The 20,618-nt window shown below is 50.0% G+C and overlaps 1 protein-coding gene across 2 annotated transcripts in view; it reads right to left on the minus strand.

The window, feature by feature from the left end:
• The window catches only part of LOC119975122 (vacuolar protein sorting-associated protein 37D-like), a 102,028-nt gene that overhangs the window by 33,712 nt on the left and 47,698 nt on the right, over positions 1-20,618 (minus strand). The window contains exons 1-2 of one of the 2 annotated variants that reach the window (XM_038814680.1): positions 20,500-20,566; positions 20,096-20,382 (exon numbers count right to left, since the gene is read on the minus strand). The exons of the other annotated variant lie outside the window; for it this stretch is intronic. Of the exons in view, the coding sequence (XP_038670608.1) occupies positions 20,096-20,194 (99 nt within the window). The 5' untranslated portion in view covers positions 20,195-20,382; positions 20,500-20,566. Of the gene's footprint in view, positions 1-20,095; positions 20,383-20,499; positions 20,567-20,618 lie in introns of those variants that run through there. 2 annotated transcript variants of the gene reach the window in all.

Here is a 20,618-nt window from a genome sequence, read left to right on the forward strand (position 1 = left end):
CTCTGCCGATCTCACTGCCCTGCCGAGACTCACTGCCCTGCCGATCTCACTGCTCTGCCGATCTCACTGCCCTGCCGGGACTCACTGCCCTGCTGATTTCACTGCCCTGTTGAATCTTACTGCTCTGTCAAGACTCCCTTCCCTATCGAGGCTCACTGCTCTGTCGAGGGTCACTGCTCTCTCGAGTCTCACCGCTCTGTTGAGGGTCAATGGTCTGTCGAGGGTCACTGCTCTGTCGAGGGTCACTGCTCTGTCGAGGGTCACTGCTCTGCCGATCTCACTGCTCTGCCGATCTCACTGCTCTGCCGATCTCACTGCTCTGCCGATCTCACTGCCCTGCCGATCTCACTGCTCTGCCGATCTCACTGCCCTGCCGATCTCACTGCTCTGCCGATCTCACTGTTCTGCCGAGACTCACTGCTCTGCCGAGACTCACTGCCCTGCCGATCTCACTGCCCTGCCGATCTCACTGCTCTGCCGATCTCACTGCCCTGCCGATCTCACTGCTCTGCCGATCTCACTGCCCTGCCGATCTCACTGCTCTGCCGAGACTCACTGCTCTGCCGATCTCACTGCTCTGCCGATCTCACTGCCCTGCCGATCTCAATGCTCTGCCGATCTCACTGCCCTGCCGATCTCACTGCTCTGCCGAGACTCACTGCTCTGCCGATCTCACTGCTCTGCCGATCTCACTGCTCTGCCGAGACTCACTGCTCTGCCGATCTCACTGCCCTGCCGATCTCACTGCCCTGCCGATCTCACTGCTCTGCCGATCTCACTGCTCTGCCGATCTCACTGCCCTGCCGATCTCACTGCCCTGCCGATCTCACTGCTCTGCCGAGACTCACTGCTCTGCCGATCTCACTGCTCTGCCGATCTCACTGCTCTGCCGATCTCACTGCTCTGCCGATCTCACTGCCCTGCCGAGACTCACTGCTCTGCCGATCTCACTGCTCTGCCGATCTCACTGCTCTGCCGATCTCACTGCTCTGCCGAGACTCACTGCTCTGCCGATCTCACTGCTCTGCCGATCTCACTGCTCTGCCGATCTCACTGTTCTGCCGATCTCACTGCTCTGTCGAGGGTCACTGCTCCTACGAGGGTCACTGCTCTGTCGAGTCTCATCGCTCTGTTGAGGGTCACTGCTCTGTCGAGGGTCACTGCTCTGTCGAGGGTCACTGTTCTGTCGAGGGTCACTGCTCTGTCGAGGGTCACTGCTCTGTCGAGTCTCACCGCTCTGTCGAGGGTCACTGCTCTGTCGAGGCTCACCGCTCTGTTGAGGGTCACTGCTCTGTTGAGGGTCACTGCTCTGTTGAGGGTCACTGCTCTGTCGAGGGTCACTGCTCTGTCGAGGGTCACTGGTCTGTCGATGGTCACTGCTCTGTCGAGGCTCACTGGTCTGTCGAGGCTCACTGCTCTGTCGAGGGTCACTGCTCTGTCGAGGCTCACTGGTCTGTCGAGGTTCACTGCTCTGTCGAGGGTCACTGCTCTGTCGAGGGTCACTGCTCTGTCGAGGATCACTGCTCTGTCGAGGCTCACTGCTCTGTCGAGGGTCACTGCTCTGTCGAGGCTCGCTGGTCTGTCGAGGATCACTGCTCTGTCGAGGCTCACTGGTCTGTCGAGGTTCACTGGTCTGTCGAGGTTCACTGGTCTGTCGAGGTTCACTGCCCTGTCAAGGGTCACTGCTGTGTCGAGGCTCACTATTCTGTCAAGGGTCACTGCTCTATCGAGGGTCACTGCTCTGTCGAGGCTCACTATTCTGTCCAGATGAGAGCCAACATCTGTACGCCAAGTTAATTCAAACGTGTTTCATGCTGCTATGTTTTCCCAGCGACACCACTGAAAATATGTGGGGGGGGCTCAGATCTTCATCAGCATCCCAGTAACGTGATGCAAATGAGGTCCACACCATCCATTGGTGGGTTTTCCGTCTCACCAAGGCGGGCACCAGCGAAGGATCCTGCTGTAAGTTCACACTGGAATGAAACTGATTTCTGGGCCTCCTGCCATATTCTCCCCCCATGCCCGCTATTGAATCAGCTGGTTGAATTCCACCATATTCTAAACTTGCGTTAAACTTAGTGCTTTTATTTTCATTAAAATTTTTATTTAAAAATGCAACATCCTCCACCATGACTGAGCGGGTGGTGAAATTATATTTTATGCACAGCGTATGTACTAAATTGAAGGAGATTTTAGGAAGTTACAACATTCAGCACTTTCTGCAACTTTGGAAGCGCCAGGACATGATAAAAGTGCATGCTTTTGTGAAACTAATGAAATGTTTCTGGACTACATAAAAGTCTCAGCAATACAGAAGAAGACAGGAGAACAACATTACAGATAAGTCGGTATTAAGCTTGGAGCCACTGCATGTAGCAACGGATATACTGTAGAACAATGGAGAGAGGGAAAAGGTATTGAAAACATGGTGAAATGACACACAACTTCCCACGTAGCAAGTGCTTGTATCGTCCACAAGAGTCCAGGATAAGATGTTGAGCCATGTTCAGGCATGGACCAGAACACATCTCGCTCAGCTCCAGTCATACCAGAGACATTAATAACACATTATGACGTCCCCTTCTTGGATACAAGACTGTATGTGCCTTTGCAGGAACCAATCACCGATTCTCCAACCCCAAAATAACAGCGAAAAATTTCAGAAAATAATTTGCGAGGGGCGTCATGTGGCTTAGTGGTTAGCACTGGGACTGCGGCGCTGAGGACCCGGGTTCGAACACCGGCCCTGGGTCACTGCCCGTGTGGAGTTTGCAAATTCACCCCGTGTCTGCATGGGTTTCACCCCCACGACCCAAAGATGTGCTGGTTAGGTGGATTGGCCAGGCTAAATTGCCCCTTAATTGGAAAAAAGATAATTGACTACTCCAAATTTATTTAAGAAAAGAAAATAATTTGCGAGGACATCAGTCCTAAAAATCTTACACCAGACGCAACAAATGCCCCAACTCCAGCACAGTTCAGAACGGTCATCAGTCCACACGATTACATGGAAAAGACCAACAAACATTCACATAATTGGCTTGGATTATAATCGTGCAGTCAGCGCCTCCCAAGACATTAACAATGATAGGATAAAAAAGCACTAACAAGGCAGAGGATCTGAGGATAACAGGGACCAGGATATAGCCATGAGCACATGGTCTACTGGCACACTCCCTTCACCACAGGACAAAAAGGGAAAAAAGCTGCTCATTCAAAACCTCACTCAGTCTCGAAGGATATTCCAGCCAAGAAGGAACATCCCAAGCATAAAGGGTAACCGGATACTGACCACACTTCAAGACATGGCCCGCCCCGGAAACGCTTTAACACACAGGAGTCAGTAAACCAACGGCACCCACACCATGCCCAGACTTACTACACACCTGACCTCACTCCTCTCGAACTACATCCAAAGCAGTGCACCAGCTCCTTCGACACTGGACGATTAATATTGTCCTCCATCGAGGAGACCCCACTACCAAGGAGAAGAAGAATCGTCAAAACACCCATCAAGTGGACATCTTGGGATGGGTACAATCCTCCCCCCATCCCCCGACATGATAAGGGAAACCCTGCTGAGACACAATATATGAAACTTGAGTCGGTATCAGCATTCTACCTACCCAAGTAAGGAAAATAAACCCCCAAAGGAAAGGAACACCAGGATTGGTCAAAGAAAGCCAGATAAGGACCAGCACCGTACACCAACAGAAAATGGATGTCAAGGGGGCCCGGGCTTGAAAATGAGGACATTCAGGAAGTCACTGTATAAGACCACCTGGAAGAGGGTGCCTATCCTCCCCAATCAGTCTACCCTCAAACCAACGAAGGGCATCAACATGCTGATCCACAGCACTCAGACTCTCACTCAAACCCTGCAACCCACGGGCTACTTCATCTCCAGTGGAACCGTATCTCAAGAGGGGGAGAGTAGACCAGGAACCTCCAAAAGGGGACAACTGGGGGAAGGGAAACTCACTTCACCATCCAGTAAATCCCCCACCTGCCCCAGGTAAACACCAATTACCCCTGCCCTACCCAACTCGATCAAGCAACCACTGTCACTACACACGTGGCCAAGAGAATATTGAAGAAGACAAACAAGGATTAGCCAACCACCCCAGGCGTACGCCATGCTACATTTCATCCACCGCAACAACTCCAGAGACACCAACCACAAAGGAAGAATCACAAGGAAGCCAGTCCTCTCTGGGATACATGCTCGTCCGGACTTTCGTAGGAAATAAGCACAGATTCCATAAACCCAGAGTAACAAAACAAAATGGGGGCTTTCCTCATCCACAGTGAGCACTTACATAAACATATCACCCACTACCACACCAACCATCCACCCACCACCCTGCCATGGATCTACCCATCCGCTCCATAAACGAGGTGAAGGGGTGTCTAAAATGTACTCCCTCTTTGTAAATGCAAGGATTACAGCACAATTAAAAGAAGGCAAGACTATACACAAACCTCATCTCACATTGCCAGGCAACCACCGTCTTGGTGCTCAGGGATTTTACAACCTTGTCAGGAAATAAGACAATAACATAAAATCAGGAGCACAGTCACAAAGGAAGAAAGTTCAAGATTATTGATGAACTGAAGGATAATGGCACAATCCACTAGTCTGGAAAGACCAAAGCCATGACAGGCTGGTCGAGCAGCATTCAGGATCCCTCCAAAGCTCAATTGGACGAACTGCCTACAACACCGCCTCGCTGTTGCCCAGACGCCCAGACTGCAAGAATCCCCAGCAGGAGACCCGACACATCCAGCCACCTCCAATTCCCTTCAACGAGCATCGATGACAAGACAACGCAAGACCAGTGGTCGGGGTCTCCGACCAACCTCAGACCTCAAAGACGGTATACAATGGGCGGGAGTCTCCTTTGCACATGAAAGTTGGAAGACTGGAAAATAATTCCAGCAACCCCTTGTCGCCCCTGTAACTGGTTTCTCACCAGCTGGAGGTAGACGGAACAAGCCTCGCAAGCTTTTAAATGTCGGAAAGGTGAAATCATTTAACAAGTAATAACAGGAATCATGCATTAGGAGTGTGAACTTTTACCTCATCCCACACAGCAAGTGCCTTTCATTTGCACCTGCTCTGTTTGGAAATATCTAAAAGGATCGAGTGCGAAACCGTATTTTTAAATGTGTAAATTTTGCACCTTTCATACTGAGGAATATTTTATGACGGTGAAGATTCAGCTCAGAATTGAAGGTGTAAGTGAACTGAAGCAAATTTGTTCACAATCCGGGCTACTTTATGTTTCACTTATCGCTAAGTCTTCATTCGTTTTGTTTGATGATGAATTGTATCACCAAACGATTGAATGAGATGAGTGTACATTAATGAGCGAATGGGGTCGATTGTGCAAGGAGTCAAATGAATACAGGTTGGAACTTATGTGCAAAGTAAAGAGGAAATAATAAAGTGATCTTGAGCTCAAATAGCAGAAGTCCATTAAGAATAAGTTGGATCCATTAACCATCACAGAGATACTTGTTGGTCCCACTATCTGAAAGACACTACTGTATAAAAATTCCCTCCCTAAACCTCTCTCCCCCCGTTTCTTTAACATGCTTTTGGTCACCCCTCCGAGTATCTCCTTCTTTGGCTCTGTGTCATTTTTTGTTGCTTGGTTTACGCTCTTGTTAAGATCCATGGCGTGTTTACCTTGTTGACGGCACTATATCCACATAAGTTGTTGGAAATAAGTCACGTTCCTTCATGTCATGCCAATACAGGTTGAGCGTCCATAGGTTAACATTATTGAGCAGTCCTCTTAATAACCTGCTTACCCTGTTCACATAATCAGTCATAATCAGTACATTGCACATGGAATTTGTATGAAATTATAAATTACTATTTTTAGCTAAGCAATTTTAAATTTCAAAACTGAGATGGATCAGATTTTTGTTGGTCATTGACATTGATGAAGGCATACCGATGTGCCATGATTTAATTGAATGATGGACTAGGCTCAAGGGGCTGAATGGCCAACTCCTGTCCTATGCCTTCTTGTGTGCAGAAACACAACTGGTGGGTTCGATCTCAATGGTAAGATATAGTTCAGGTATATGCAATTGCTGCTTAATAAAGGAAAAGTATAAATGCCGCGTGGTCAAGGCTAACATAGCTGCTCACAGTCTGGAAGATCTGTGAAAATGTGGGAAAACACTCCTACCCTCTTTCCTCTATCCTCACATTGCAAGGATCTACTTCCAAATCTATGATTTCACTGGCCGCTGCTGGGTTCGTGATTTCAGTGAATGCTGCTGGGGGTTCGTGATTTCACTGGGTGCTGCTGGGTTTGTGATTTCACTGGATGTTGTTGGGTTCGTGATTTCAGTGGGTGCTGTTGGGTGTGTGATTTCACTGGGTGCTGCTGGGTTTGTGATTTCACTGGGTGCTGCTGGGTTTGTGATTTCAGTGGATGCTGCTGGGTCTGTGATTTCACTGGGTGCCGCTGGGTTCGTGATTTCAGTGGGTGCTGTTGGGTCTGTGATTTCACTGGGTGCTGCTGGGTGTGTGATTTCACTGGGTGCTGCTGGGTTTGTGATTTCAGTGGATGCTGCTGGGTTTGTGATTTCACTGGGTGCTGCTGGGTTCGTGATTTCAGTGGGTGCTGTTGGGTCTGTGATTTCACTGGGTGCTGCTGGGTGTGTGATTTCACTGGGTGCTGCTGGGTTTGCTGGTTTTTGGCACTGGGACATTGTACGACACCAAATTTACTGTAACAACGTCAATGATGTTATTAAGCAGCAGACTGATTCAAACAAATTACTGATTTAGTGAAGAGCTCAAACTGCAGAATGATTAGGTGAAAGTGGACAATTTACAATAAAGGGTTTAACTGAAACGATTTCCTGAATATAGATTACATTAACCGGGAGGCCCATTAAAGGGGCAAATATAAAATGACCAAAGAGGCATATTGATACATGTTTGGAGAGAGGTTGGTTTGAGTGATCTGGTTAGATGATAGATGAGTATAACCCATCAAGCAGGAAGAGATGGCTTTATTGGCACCATTGTCCTTTTCCAGTTCCAAAAATGATTCCGTCCATAATATGGGTACGTTTATTTTGCTCTCTGTGTGCACTGAAGCTGCAGATTAATGGTGATTAATTGTCTAGTTAATTATTAATTTCTAGTTATTGTCTAGCAGAAAAATCAATCACTTAATTGTTGATCTGCTTGGAGGACTCCGAACGGCTCATTACACACAAACAGGAAGGGACTAACCTCACATCTCGAAAGCATAAACTCAATGCAAGTACAAACTTGGGGGGAGGTAAGCTATGTTCTCTGCCTGAAGACACTGGGGTGGAATTTCCCACTTTATGCTGGATTTCTGCTTGCCACAACCCCATTCTCCTGGGTCAGGGCCACTTTGTGTCCCACATTCATTTTCTGGGGGGATTTCCACTGTTAATTAAGGGAAATCAGGCAGTAACGTGGCACCAGAGGAACTTTGTACGTATAGGGACCCTAGATCTCCAAAGACAGAAATGCCAAAAATGCTTTTTGTGCTCAGCGGGCGGCGGGTGGGGGGATCTTCAGCAATAAATACTGAGGCCTGTTTGGACGGAAAGGAAACTTTTTTTTGGTCCTCAAGCTCAACAGCAAACTTAAGAGAAATTATGCTGATTACTCTGTTTAGTGGTCACTGAGGAGTTTAAAACAAGAAGCAGAAAGAAGCTTATTTTATAACACAGTAAACTATATACACAGTGCACTCCAAATCCCATCCGGGGCTAATGCTCGGCTCCCATCTGGGCCGGCCGGCTTTTATGATAGAATTTATCACTCCGCTGATGGGCCTCATTCGCTCAGTGGGTTGCTCGCATTCTACGAGGCTCATGGGAGTCTGTCTCCGTAGGTCTCTCGTGCGGGTTATAACATCCTGGGTTCCCTGCCATCATCCACCAGGTGGACCCTGGGAGCGAAGGTAAGGGGGAGGGTGGAGGTGCCAGGCCTGACCCTCCTGTCAGAATTTACATGCAGCAAGGAGGGAAAAGGCAGCCAGCAGCTGGGAGGAAGCAGTGGGCCAAAGACCAATTTTCTACCACTATTCTAGCCAACGTAGGATAGAATTGTGAAGGAAACTCTAACCTGGATTAATCTGGATTAAAACTCTAATCTGGATTAGGTACAGTTTCATGAGTATCGGCAGCCCTTATCAAATTGACCAGTCATCATAGACAGGAAGCGCGGCAGGTTACTTCACCCAGGAGCATTCAGGTAGTCCATTCCTGTCCTCACCCATTGTCGACACAGAAACTCCATTCAAGTGAAGCTAAGCAGAACCTCATAGTACTCAAAGATTCTTTCATGGTCCCCAAGACAGGATTATCCCTGTGCGTTTCTGACATATACCATGGAGGTGTCTTCTCGCCAACATTTAAAAAATTAAAAACAAATTGAGTTTCCTAGCCGGTTCACCACTTTGGGCAGTTGGGTTGGCAAGGGAGCACTTATACAGGGGCAGTGGGGGGGTTGCTGCTTGAGTGGACGCAGTAGTATTCAGAAAGATTATTATTATAATCTGGGAAGGAGGGCCCCTAGACCTGTCTAGCATTACAAATACCGGCGGGGCTATTTTTAGTATCTGCCCACCTCTGATTCACCCCCTGTCCGGGGATAAATGTCAAGCCCCCAACTCCTATAAATTGCCACTCTCATCTACTTCAGAGCTCTGGGATATAATTAATCTGTCCCTGAAGATCATAGAACATAGAACATAGAACAGTACAACACAGAACAGGCCCTTCGGCCCTCGATGTTGTGCCGAGCAATGATCACCCTACTCAAACCCACGCATCCACCCTATACCCGTAACCCAACAACCCCCCCTTAACCTTACTTTTTAGGACACTACGGGCAATTTAGCATGGCCAATCCACCTAACCCGCACATCTTTGGACTGTGGGAGGAAACCGGAGCACCCGGAGGAAACCCACGCACACACGGGGAGGACGTGCAGACTCCGCACAGACAGTGACCCAGCCGGGAATCGAACCTGGGACCCTGGAGCTGTGAAGCATTTATGCTAACCACCATGCTACCGTGCTGCCATGTGATCATTAGTTTTAAGATCCCTTTCCACTATCAAGTACACCTGTCACATTGGCTTCATAACCTGTGGATCTTGGGTGTACAACAGAAACCTGGTAACAAATTAGTCCGACTGGAAAATCTTCAGTTCGTGATTGTAGCTATTTTATCTTGCTGTTATGGTGTGACTTTTACATTTTAGGATGTGACTTCCTCTCGAACCACTTTGAGACTGTTACGTTGGACAGTGCAGTCTGGCTGCTGAATTTTGCTGACTTCATGAAATTCACCCATTATTCACCATGCAACAAGCTTTGAGAGATTTTGATAAGATATACCAACACGAGAATTCAACATGCTGCAGAAGGGTTTGGTATTGTGCTTGTGTTATTAACCTCCCAGATAATTTTGTTCATCTAGGATCTCTTGTAATCGATTGGCCTTCAATTCCTTCACCCTGCGATTTTTTTATTTTTGGCCATTCATTTTCTGAGTTGCAATTTTCCTGTTTAGCCAATTTGGAGATTTGTGTGTCGTTTGCTTTTATTTTCCTCAGACCTATAGGCCCAATTTCATTGTTTTAATCATGTTTAACTTTCCTCAGCTCGGGCGGCACGGTGGCCCAGTGGTTAGCACTGCTGCCTCATGGCACCAAGGAGGCGGGTTCGATCCTGGCCCCGGGTCACTGTCCGTATGGAGTTTGCACATTCTACCCGTGTCTGCGTGGGTTTCACCCCCACAACCCAAAGGTGCAGGGCAGGTGGATTGGCCACGCTAAATTACCCATTAATTGGGGAAAAAAAAGAACTGGGCACTCTAAGTTAAAAAAAAACTTTCCTCAGTTAAAATCTCTTACAGCAATATTTCCCAGTCAATTTATTTGACTCTCGTTACTTTGAAGCTTTTAAAAAATATATTTTTACTCTCCTTTTTCATATTTTTTTCAAAATTTACACTCACCAACAAACAATAAACAGTAATGAATACAATGTCAATCCCCTTATTAACAACAACAATCCCATCCTCTCACCAACCTCAAACAACAGCCCACATGTTCACACAAACATCAAATAAAAAATAGGAATTAGGAATCACCCATAGTCACCATCAACATTTACAGTCTCCCCCCCCCCCCCAACCAATGTTCGATGTCATCCAATTCTTGAAACTGCATAATGAATAACGCCCATGAATTGTAGAACCCTCCATCCTGCCCCTCATTTTAAACCTAACCTTCTCAAGAGTTAAGAATTGCAACAGGTCCCCCCGCCACGCCAGGGCACAGGGTGGAGAGGTTGACCTCCAACCCAACAAGATTTGCCTTTGGGCGACCAATGAGGCGAAGGCTACAACATCTGCCTCCGCACCTGCTTCCAACCCCGGCTCGGGTTGATTCAACACCCCGAATATGGCCTCCCGAGGGCCCGGGTGAAGTTTCACGTGCACCACCTTAGAGATTATCCTAAAACCCTCCTTCCAGTAATCCTCCAGCTTTGGACAGGACCAAAACATATGAACGTGGTTTGCGGGGCTCTCCCCGCAACATTCACACACATCTTCTACCCCGTCAAAGAGCCGGCTCATCCTCGCCCTTGTGAGGTGTGCTCTATATACCAGCTTCAGCTGTATCAGGCCCAACCTCGCACACGAGGTGGAGGCATTCACCCTCCGGAGCACCTCACACCAGAACCCCTCCTCCATACCCTCTCCCAACTCTTCCTCCCACTTTGCTTTGATCCCTTCCAGAGGTTTCTTTTCCTCTTCCAAGATAGCCATGTAAATTGTTGACACTACTCCCTTCTCCAGTCCTATGTCATCAGCACCTCCTCCAGCAATGTTGAGGCCGGCCCCACCGGGAAGCTCTGTATCTCCTTCTTGGCAAAGTCTCGAACCTGCATGTATCTAAACATTTCCCCCTGCTCCAGCCCATACTTCGCTCCCAGCTCCTTCAATGCTGTAAACTGACCCCCAAGAAACAAATCATTTCATGCCCTAACTCCCTTCTTCTCCAATTTCCAAAAATTCTCATCCCACTTCCCTGGCTCAAATTTGCGATTCCCCTGAATCAGCATTTCCCTTGACCCTGCCCCCAACCTGAAGTGCTGGCGAAACTACCTCCAAATTCTCAACGATGGTATTATCCCTGAGTATCGGGAGTGGCGCTGTTGCTAGTGCCTTCAATCCTGACCCCCTGTACAAACTCTCTTCCATTATGACCCACTGGGAATCCACCCCTCTGACCCGCACCTTCTCCACGTTCTCCGCCCAGTAAAAAAACATCTGGTTCGGAAGACCAAAACCCCCTGCCTGCCTTCCCCTCTATAGCAGCACCTTTCTAACTCTAGTCACCTTCCCTCCCCATATGAACGAGGTTCATTCCTTCAATCTTTCTTAAAAACAGCCTTTGGCAGGAAGATCGGCAGGCAGTGGAAAATAAACAAAAATCACAGCAGCACATTCATTTTAACCGTCTGTACCCGTCCCGCCAGTGACAGGGGGAGACCCAGCGCCGGCCCTAGGGTTGCTGGCGCCCCGGGCAAGCTGAACTTCAGCGCCCTTCGGGGGGGGGGGGGGGGTGAGGCGGGGTGGCGGGGCCGAGGCGGACGGGCGGACGGAGGGGGCAGCCGGAGAGGGGGGGGGGCGGCCGGAGGGGAGGGGGGGGCGGCCGGAGGTGGAGGGGGGGTCGGAGGTGGGGGGGCGGGGCCGAGGCTGGGGGGCGGACGGAGGGGCGGCCGGTGGGGGGGCTGAGGGGGCCGCCCTGGGGGAGGGCGGCCACCGCGCATGCGCTGGTTGGCACCGGCCCAACTGCGCATGCGCGGGACCCGAGTCTCTGGCGCCCCCTAACACATGGCGCCCCGGGCGACTGCCCGAGTTGCCGGTACCTTGGGCCGGCCCTGGCGGAGACCATCCTACCTTGCCAGATCAGCTCCCTCCCCACCAAGCTGGAAATGTTGTACCTACGGAGCCCTCCCCCAATCCCGAGCAACCTGCACCCCCAGGTATCTAAAATTAGTCCCTGCCCTACAGAATGGCAGCTCCCCACCCCTGGCCCCACCCATGGCCGAGGCACCACAAAATACTCCCTCTTCACTAGATTTAATTTGTACCCCGAGAAAGACCCAAACACCCGAAGCAGCTCCAATATTCCCCCTAATGACACACTCGGTTCTGACCCGTATAACAGCAAGTCATCCGCAGATGAGGACACCCTATGCTCTACCCCGCCCTGCAATATTCCTTTCCATACCTCCGAACTTCTTAATGCGATGGCCAATGGCTCAATCGAGAGTGCAAACAACAGGGGGAATCATAGGACATCCCTGCCTAGTCCCACGGTGGAGAGAAAAGTATCCCTTTTAGAGTATCCAATTCTTTTTTTTTCCAATTAAGGGGCAATTTAGCCTGGCCAATCCACCTAACCTGCACATCTTTGGGTTGTGGGGGCGAAACCCACGCAGACACGGGGAGAATGTGCAAACTCCACACGGACAGTGACCCAGGGCCGGGATTCGAACGGTCCTCAGCGCCGTAGTCCCAATGGTTACCATGGCGCCACGTGCCGCCCTGAGAAAAGTATCCCTAACTGACGTTATTTGTGCGGACACTCGCCCTCAGCTCCTTATATAATAGCTTTACCCAGTCCACAAATCGTGGTCCAATCCCAAACCGCTCTAAAACTGCCATCAATTACCCCCATTCTACCCGGTCAAACGCTTTCTCGGCGTACAATGTCACAATCACCTCCATTTCCTTCCCCTCTGCCGGTGCCATAACAACGTTCAATACCCTCCTAATGTTCGAAAAGAGCTGCCTCCCTTTCACGAACCCTGTCTGATCCTCACCTAGCACTTTCGGGAGGCACCCCTCTAGCCTACCTGCCAGTACCTTCACCAATATCTTTGAATCCACCTTTAAAAGTGATATGGGCCTATACGACCCGCACTCCGTCGGATCCTTATCTTTCTTAAGCAGCAGGGAAATCGATGCCTGCCCCAAAGTTTGTCGTATCATGCCCTTCCCTATTGCCTCCTCCAACATCCCCATCATCAGCGGTGCCAGCTTATTCTTGAATTTTTTATAATATTCCACTGGAAACCCATCCAGTCCTGCCACCTTCCCCAACTGCATCCTCCCAATCGCATCCTTTATCTCCTGCTCCACTATTACCCGTTCCAATGTAGCCCTGTACCCCTCCCCTAACCTCGGGTACTACAGCCCATTTAGCAATTCCTGCATCTCCCAGTCTCCCCCTGGTGGCTCCGACCTATACAATCTCTCATAAAATTCCTTAAAGACCTTATTAATCTGATCCGGAACCACCACCAACTTCCTTGCCCTGTCCCTCACCTGAACAATTTCCCTTGTCGCCGCCTCCCGCTAACATACGACCCGCCTTCTCTCCATGCTCGTAAACTGCACCCCTTTCTCAATTGGCGCACCGCCTTCCTGGTCGATAGGCGGTCAAAGCTCGCCTGTAGTTGCTTCCTCTTATCCAACTTTGCAGGGTCCCCATCTTCTGCATAACTCCTATCTACCTCCAACATCATATCTATTACCCTCTGACTCTCTTACCTCACCACTGCCTTTAGAGCCTCCCAGAGAACCGCCTTCGAGACCTCCCCCCTGCAGCTAAAACCTACATATTCCTCAATTACTTTTTCAATTTTGTGACAGAACCCTCGGTCCCCCAACAGTCCCACATCTAATTTCCAGCCCGGCCTCTGTACTACCCCCTTCTCCAATACCATACCCACCCAATGCGGATCATGATCTGATATTGGTTACTTTGAAGCTTGCTTGCCTTTTTAAATCATGTAGATCCCCTGTGGCACTGCTCATGGGTGGTCCAGGGAATGGACTGTGGCACTGGTATGTTAGTTTCTAATGTGACCTTCATCTAGAAACTCAGAGAACATTCAAAGGAAACTCGGAATAAACCACTTGGCCCACTGAGCCTGCCCCGTATACACACAGAGCAACTACAAACACCCATCCTCTAACAACACAATTTTCTGCGAGGGGTGGAAAATCCCCCCCCACTTGTACATACCCTGTGATGATGGGATATAAATGACAGGTCCAGGTAATTCTAGCTGCTTGTGAATTCCTGAGGTCAACCAGAGGTAATAGCAATTGAAATGACTGATTTTGAATAGATATGCGAACAAAGGGCAGGGGTTGACCATTCAGACAGCACCCTCTCCTTCCTCTGTCGATCCTGCTGTGCCATTTAATAAGATCATGGCTGATCCGATTGTAACCTCAAACCCGCATCCCGCCCACCCCCGATAACGATTTCCCCCTCCTTGCTTTCTTTTTCATCTTGTTGAAGAATATCTTATCTCTGCAACACAGTATGGCAGCTGAGTGCCAAACCTAAAGCTTTCCAATGGCAACTAATTAATATCCATTGGTGATGCACATGGGACTCAAAATGGAAGTGATGGTACAGAAATTAGTTTCTCCAAACTCGGTGCTGCAGAGACAGCTGTTTATGGGTGGCATGGTGGCACAGTGGTTAGCACAGCTACCTCATAGCACCAGGGACCCCAGTTCGATTCCGACCTCGGATGATTGTGTGGAGTTTGCACTTTCTCCCCACGTCTGTGGGGGTTTCCTCTGGATGCTCCGGTTTCTTCCCACAGTTCAGAGATGTGCAGGTTAGGTGAATTGGCTATGCTAAATTTCCCCTTAGTGTCCAAAGATGTACAGGTTAGGTGAATTGGTTGTGCTAAATTGCCCCTAGCGTCCAAAGATGTACAGGTTAGGTGAATTGGCTGTGCTAAATTTCCCCTTAGTGTCCAAAGATGTACAGGTTAGGTGAATTGGCTATGCTAAATTTCCCCTTAGTGTCCAAAGATGTACAGGTTAGGTGGATTGGCCATGACCAATGAGCAGGGTTACAGGGAGAGGGTGGGGGAGTGGCCCTAAGTAGGGTGTTCCTTCAGAGCGTCGGTACAGACTTGATGGGCCGAATGACCTCCTTCTGTACCATTGGGATTCTCTTGTAGTCTAGGGAGTGGAGTTGGAGTGGCCACGCGAGAGGGAAGGGGAGTCGGGGAAGCACTCTCCGAACACTTATTTTATATTTCTGTCTGGGATGCCTAAGAATTGGGCCTCACCAGTTTAGCAGTGGAACCATGTGCAGGCCATACTACTGCTGAATTGAACTGCTTTGTATTTGTTTTATGCAGGCTAACTCTGCTCCCTTGTCTGTAGGTGAAGTGGGATCGGAGGGGAGGGGTAAAGGGTGGGGATAATTGGGCCTGAGCTCACAAATGTAGTTGAATTAGGATTTTAAAACTATAAGTAATTGGGGTGAAATTAGTCTATGTTGGTAATGTGAAAGAAATGGACAGTGAATTTGTAGCACATATGCCTTAATCTTCTTTTCACTGAATTTAACAGGCCTGATGTAAAATCAGCTGCCGAATCACTGAGCTCTTCTCTTGCTACTGGCAAAGACCCATTTCATTCCTTTGATTTAATATCATATTTTGACTTTATATTGAATTTCCCATGGCATTGTGCAGGTGAAGTAAGGCTAGAAGTTGGGACTATTTGGACCATACATATGAACAAGGAGCAGAAGTAGGCCATTCAGCCCCTCGAGTCTGCTCCGCTATTTAATAAGACCACGGCTGATCTGATAACCTCAAATCCGCATCACACCTACCCCCGATAATCTATTACCAAGAATCTATCCACTGCTGCCTTTGAAATATTCAGACTCTGCTTCCACCACCTTTTCGGAAGAGAGTTCCAAACACTCACCACCCTTAACTCCACTTTAAATGTGCAACCCCTTATTTTTAAACAGTGACCCCTAGTTCTAGATTTTCATTTTGCAAAAATATACTTTTATTTGTAAAATATCTGACAGATCATTACGATCATTTCAAAAGGGTCATCACCAGCGCCGGCCCTAGGGTTGCTGGCGCCCCGGGCAAGCTGAACTTCGGCGCCCTTCGGGGGGGGGGGGGGGGGGGCTGGGGGGGGGTGGGGGCGGAGGGGGGGGTGGCCGGAGGGGGGGGGGGGGGGGAGGGGGCCGGATGGGGGGGGGGGGGGGGGGGGGGGGCGGGGGGGGGGCGGAGGGGGGGCCCGAGGGGGGGGGGGGGGGGCGGAGTGACTACCGGCGAGCCTGGATCCATCCGCCATGTTTGTGGCGGGAGGGCGGCCGGCGCGTATGCGCTGGTTGGCACCGGCCCAACTGCGCATGCGCGGGACCCGCACTCCTTGATGGCGCCCCCTAGCACATGGCGCCCCGGGCGACTGCCCGAGTTGCCGGTACCTTGAGCCGGCCCTGGTCATCACACAAAGTGCAATAATATTCAGGTTCTCTACATAGATGAAGTTGCACTCTGAGGTGCTCCTAAACAATTACAATAGATGTAATATTAACTGTATACATTCAACTAGAATCATACAGCTCAAGGGGATTCCATATAATTTCGAGCCCCTCAGCACATAATAGCTGACAGGTCATAGACAGCGACCTTTCCCCATTGCCACTCTGTGGAGGCTGACCCAAGCTTTAAAGGGTGTCCCTCAGCATGTAGCCCTGCACTTTGGAACGTGCCAGTCTGCAACACTTGACCGAGGACAACTCTTTGCCCTGGGAGATCAACAGGTTTCAGGTGTCTTTTACTGAGTTGATGATCCTCCAGCAACAGCTGATGTTCATCTTGGTGTGCATCTCTGGGGACAACCCATACAGCACAGAGTCCTGCGTCACGGAGCTGGGATTAGCCCATGGAGCACAGAGTCCTGCGACACGGAGCTGGGATTAGCCCATGGAGCACAGAGTCCTGCGTCATGGAGCTGGGACTAGCCCATGGAGCACAGAGTCCTGCGTCCCTGGGAACAACCCATACAGCACAGAGTCTTGCATCACGGAGCTGGGACTAGCCCGTGGAGCACAGAGTCCTGCGCTCCTGGGAACAGCCCATACAGCACAGAATATTGTGTCATGGATATGGGAACAGCCCAGATAGTACAGAGTCCTGCTTCACAGAGCTGGAACAACCCATAGAGCACAGGACCCTGCATCATGCAGCTGGGAACAGCCCAGACAGCACAGAGTCTTGTGTAATGGAACTGGGAACAACCCATATTGCACAGAGTCCTGCGTCATGGTGCTGCTCGGGATGAACTTCGACGAATACCATCTCATCTCTCTCTAGACCTTCTTTGAAAAGGCTCATTCCACAAGGAGGCAGACACCACCTCTTCCCCACCACAATCACCTCGAGGGCAACATGCAGATAGGCTGAGAATCTGGGCAAATAGGAAGGCTCTGACCTGGAGGGCCTTTCTCACCACCAGCCAATCTACATTTTGGTGCTTGTTTGAAAGTTCTGGCGATGAGGCAGTTTGACAAATGATCTTGACAGTCTGCTCAGGGAATCATCTGACAGGATCCACCATCTCCTTTCACCCATGGAGCCTCTAGGATGTTATGTGCAGACCACTGCCTGATGGACTTGTGGTTGAAGGTGCACCTCTGTGTAAATTTTCCCACCAGGGACAAGTGGTACGGCTCCGTCAAACTACTTGGAGTGTTCCTCGGTACCTTGGCCAGATCCATCCTTCACAACACCGGGACAGGTAGAACCGCAGCATGGAGTGACACTTGGTGTTTGTGTGCCAGGGATCTACACACAACTTGATGCAACCACACAAAGGTAGCCATCAGGGTTAGGGCGATGTTGGGCATGCTCCCCCCCCCCCCCCCCCCCCCCCTCAATCTAGAGGTTTGTACCTCACATCCCTTCGAGCGTGGTCAATTTTTGACAACCAGATGAAGTGGAAATTGGCTCGGGGTCATCGCCACAGCGCAGGAGTGAGGAATGGGCCAGGCCTGCGCCACGCACAGCAACACCAAGAGTGCCTCACATCTGACAACCAGGTTCTTCCCCATAATGGGGAGGGAGTGTGGCTCCCACATATCCACATTTTTGATTCATTGTACCTACAATCCTTCTAGTTTCTAATGCATACCCTGGACCCTCCAAACCATATCCCCAGTACCTCAGACAGTCTGATCAGATGGTGAAGTAGACAAAGGATCAGTCGGCCCAGTTGCCAAAGAACATGGCTTCGCTCTTGCCAGGATTTACCTTGGCACCCAAGGCCAGTTCGAACTGGCTGCAGGTGTTGATCAGTCTTGCACTTACAGTGTAAATCCTCCCACAAGAGGAAACATCCTCTCTCCACACCCACCCTGTCGAGACCCCTCAGGATCTTATATGTTTACATCAAGTCACCTCTTACTCTTCAAAACTCCAGTGGCTACAGGCCCAGCGTGTCTAACCTTTTCTCATAAGACAAGCCCATTCCAGGTTTAGTCTGGTAAACCTTCTCTGAACTGCTTCCAAACCTTTGGCATCCAGGGCACCCTAACGTAAATCAGGTCCATTTTTAAATAATAAATTATGTCCTTTTTAAAAATTAAATCTATTCTAAAATCCAATTTCTTTTTTCTTAATTAACAGTAAACAATTATTTTTTTTTCCAATTAAGGAGCAATTTAGCATGGCCAATCCACCTACCCTGCACATCTTTGGCTTGTGGGGTGAAACCCACGCAAACTGCACACAGACAGTGACCCAGGACCGGGATCGAACCGGGTCCTCGGTATCGCAGGTAGCAGTGCTAACCACTGCACCATCGTGCCGCCCTAAAAGACCGCATTTATAATGGGAACTATCTATGTAACCTTGGTATGCTTCATGAAGCTGCAGCGCCTCAACTGACAGGAAACTGAAATTACAGCGTGACCAGTTTACATAGGCAGAACCATTATAAATATGAACATGGAAATTCCAAGTGGGAAAGGGTGATAAGGAGTGCTTATAGGAGTGCTCTTTAAAATGTGGTTTATTGATAACTGAATAACTATGTTGCCCTCTATTGTGACTAGTGAAGTTAATAAGCATGCCGCCAAATGCGCCTGTCAATTATAAGCACTGATCTGAATGCATAAGCATGGGAATGCCTGATGTGCTGTTTGTAGGGGCTGGAGATGTGGAGCAGGTTCGGACTGTGACCCCTGTGAGGGAGCAGGTTGTGACTGGGACCCCTGTGAGGGAGCAGGTTCGGACTGGGACCCCTGTGAGGGAGCAGGTTCTGACTGGGACCCCTGTGAGGGAGCAGGTTCTGACTGGGACCCCTGTGAGGGAGCAGGTTCTGACTGGGACCCCTGTGAGGGAGCAGGTTGTGACTGGGACCCCTGTGAGGGAGCAGGTTCGGACTGGGACTCCTGTGAGGGAGCAGGTTCTGACTGGGACCCCTGTGAGGGAGCAGGTTCTGACTGAGACCCCTGTGAGGGAGCAGGTTCTGACTGGGACCCCTGTGAGGGAGCAGGTTCTGACTGGGACCCCTGTGAGGGAACAGGTTCCGACTGGGACTCCTGTGAGGGAGCAGGTTCTGACTGGGACCCCTGTGAGGGAGCAGGTTCTGACTGGGACCCCTGTGAGGGAGCAGGTTTTGACTGGGACCCCTGGGGGAGGGGGGTGGGGCGCAGTACAGTAGACGTGTGTGAACAAGGAGTCGATTGGTTCAGGGTACAGGTCCCAGCCGGCACACACTGCTATTCCCTTTCATCTTCACCGGATTGACTGAACGATGGTCGCTGCCGGCACAGTAACAACAGGAGCAATCCCTCCTCTATTGTTCCAAACAACAGCTCATCTCATCGACCTCCCACCCATTCTGCACCGTCCTGGCTCCAATAAAGGTCCCATCAGCAACAACCCCCCCCCCCCCCCCCCCCCACACACACACACACACACATAACAGAAATTCCGTGTTTGTAATCAGGGAGAAGCTTTGTCAATTTCGTGCTTGTCAATTTCACACTGCCCCTGTGCCCAGGGGAGGGTCTCAGTGTGAAATTCAGGAGCATCTCGGCTCCTGAGGTCCCTGCTGGCTGCAGGGCTTTCGATTTCGATTTATTACAATGCGCCTGGTGTCGGTTCTCTCCCGTCCCTCCCCTCCACCCTTTCTCTCTCTTACCTGCGGGCTCAGCTGCACCATTCTGCCCAGCTTCTCCTCGTCTTCCAACACATCCCTCAGCTGCCGGGTGCTGAGGATGCCGAAGCGGTCCCGGGACATCCTGCTTGCTGCTGCCGCCTCCGCTCAGCCCCCCCCCCCCGGGCAACAGTGGACGAGGTGATGTCAATCGCGGAGCCGCACCATCATTGCCAAAAGGCACAGCTTCCGATAGCCAGAGCCGGGGTGGAGTGTGTGTATGTGTTGCAAGCAGGGCGGATCTGTGTGGACCCAACAGCCGCCAGGCGGAGCTGCAAAGAGACAGAGAGAGGTACATTTGATCAATAAAGAACAGGTTAGAGTGTGAGAGAGACACACACACAGGGGGACATGCTGGACAGTCAACAACAATGAAAACTTCAACTTACATTGTGCCTCTAACACGGGACAAACGACCCAAAGAGCAGACTCAGGATAGTATCAAATTGAAAGAAACACAGTACAGATCTGCAACAGATTAGCAGCGGGTCAGAAAATGGGGTCAGAT

Source organism: Scyliorhinus canicula, chromosome 12, assembly GCF_902713615.1.
Source record: "Scyliorhinus canicula chromosome 12, sScyCan1.1, whole genome shotgun sequence".
Taxonomy (NCBI): Eukaryota; Metazoa; Chordata; class Chondrichthyes; order Carcharhiniformes; family Scyliorhinidae; genus Scyliorhinus; species Scyliorhinus canicula.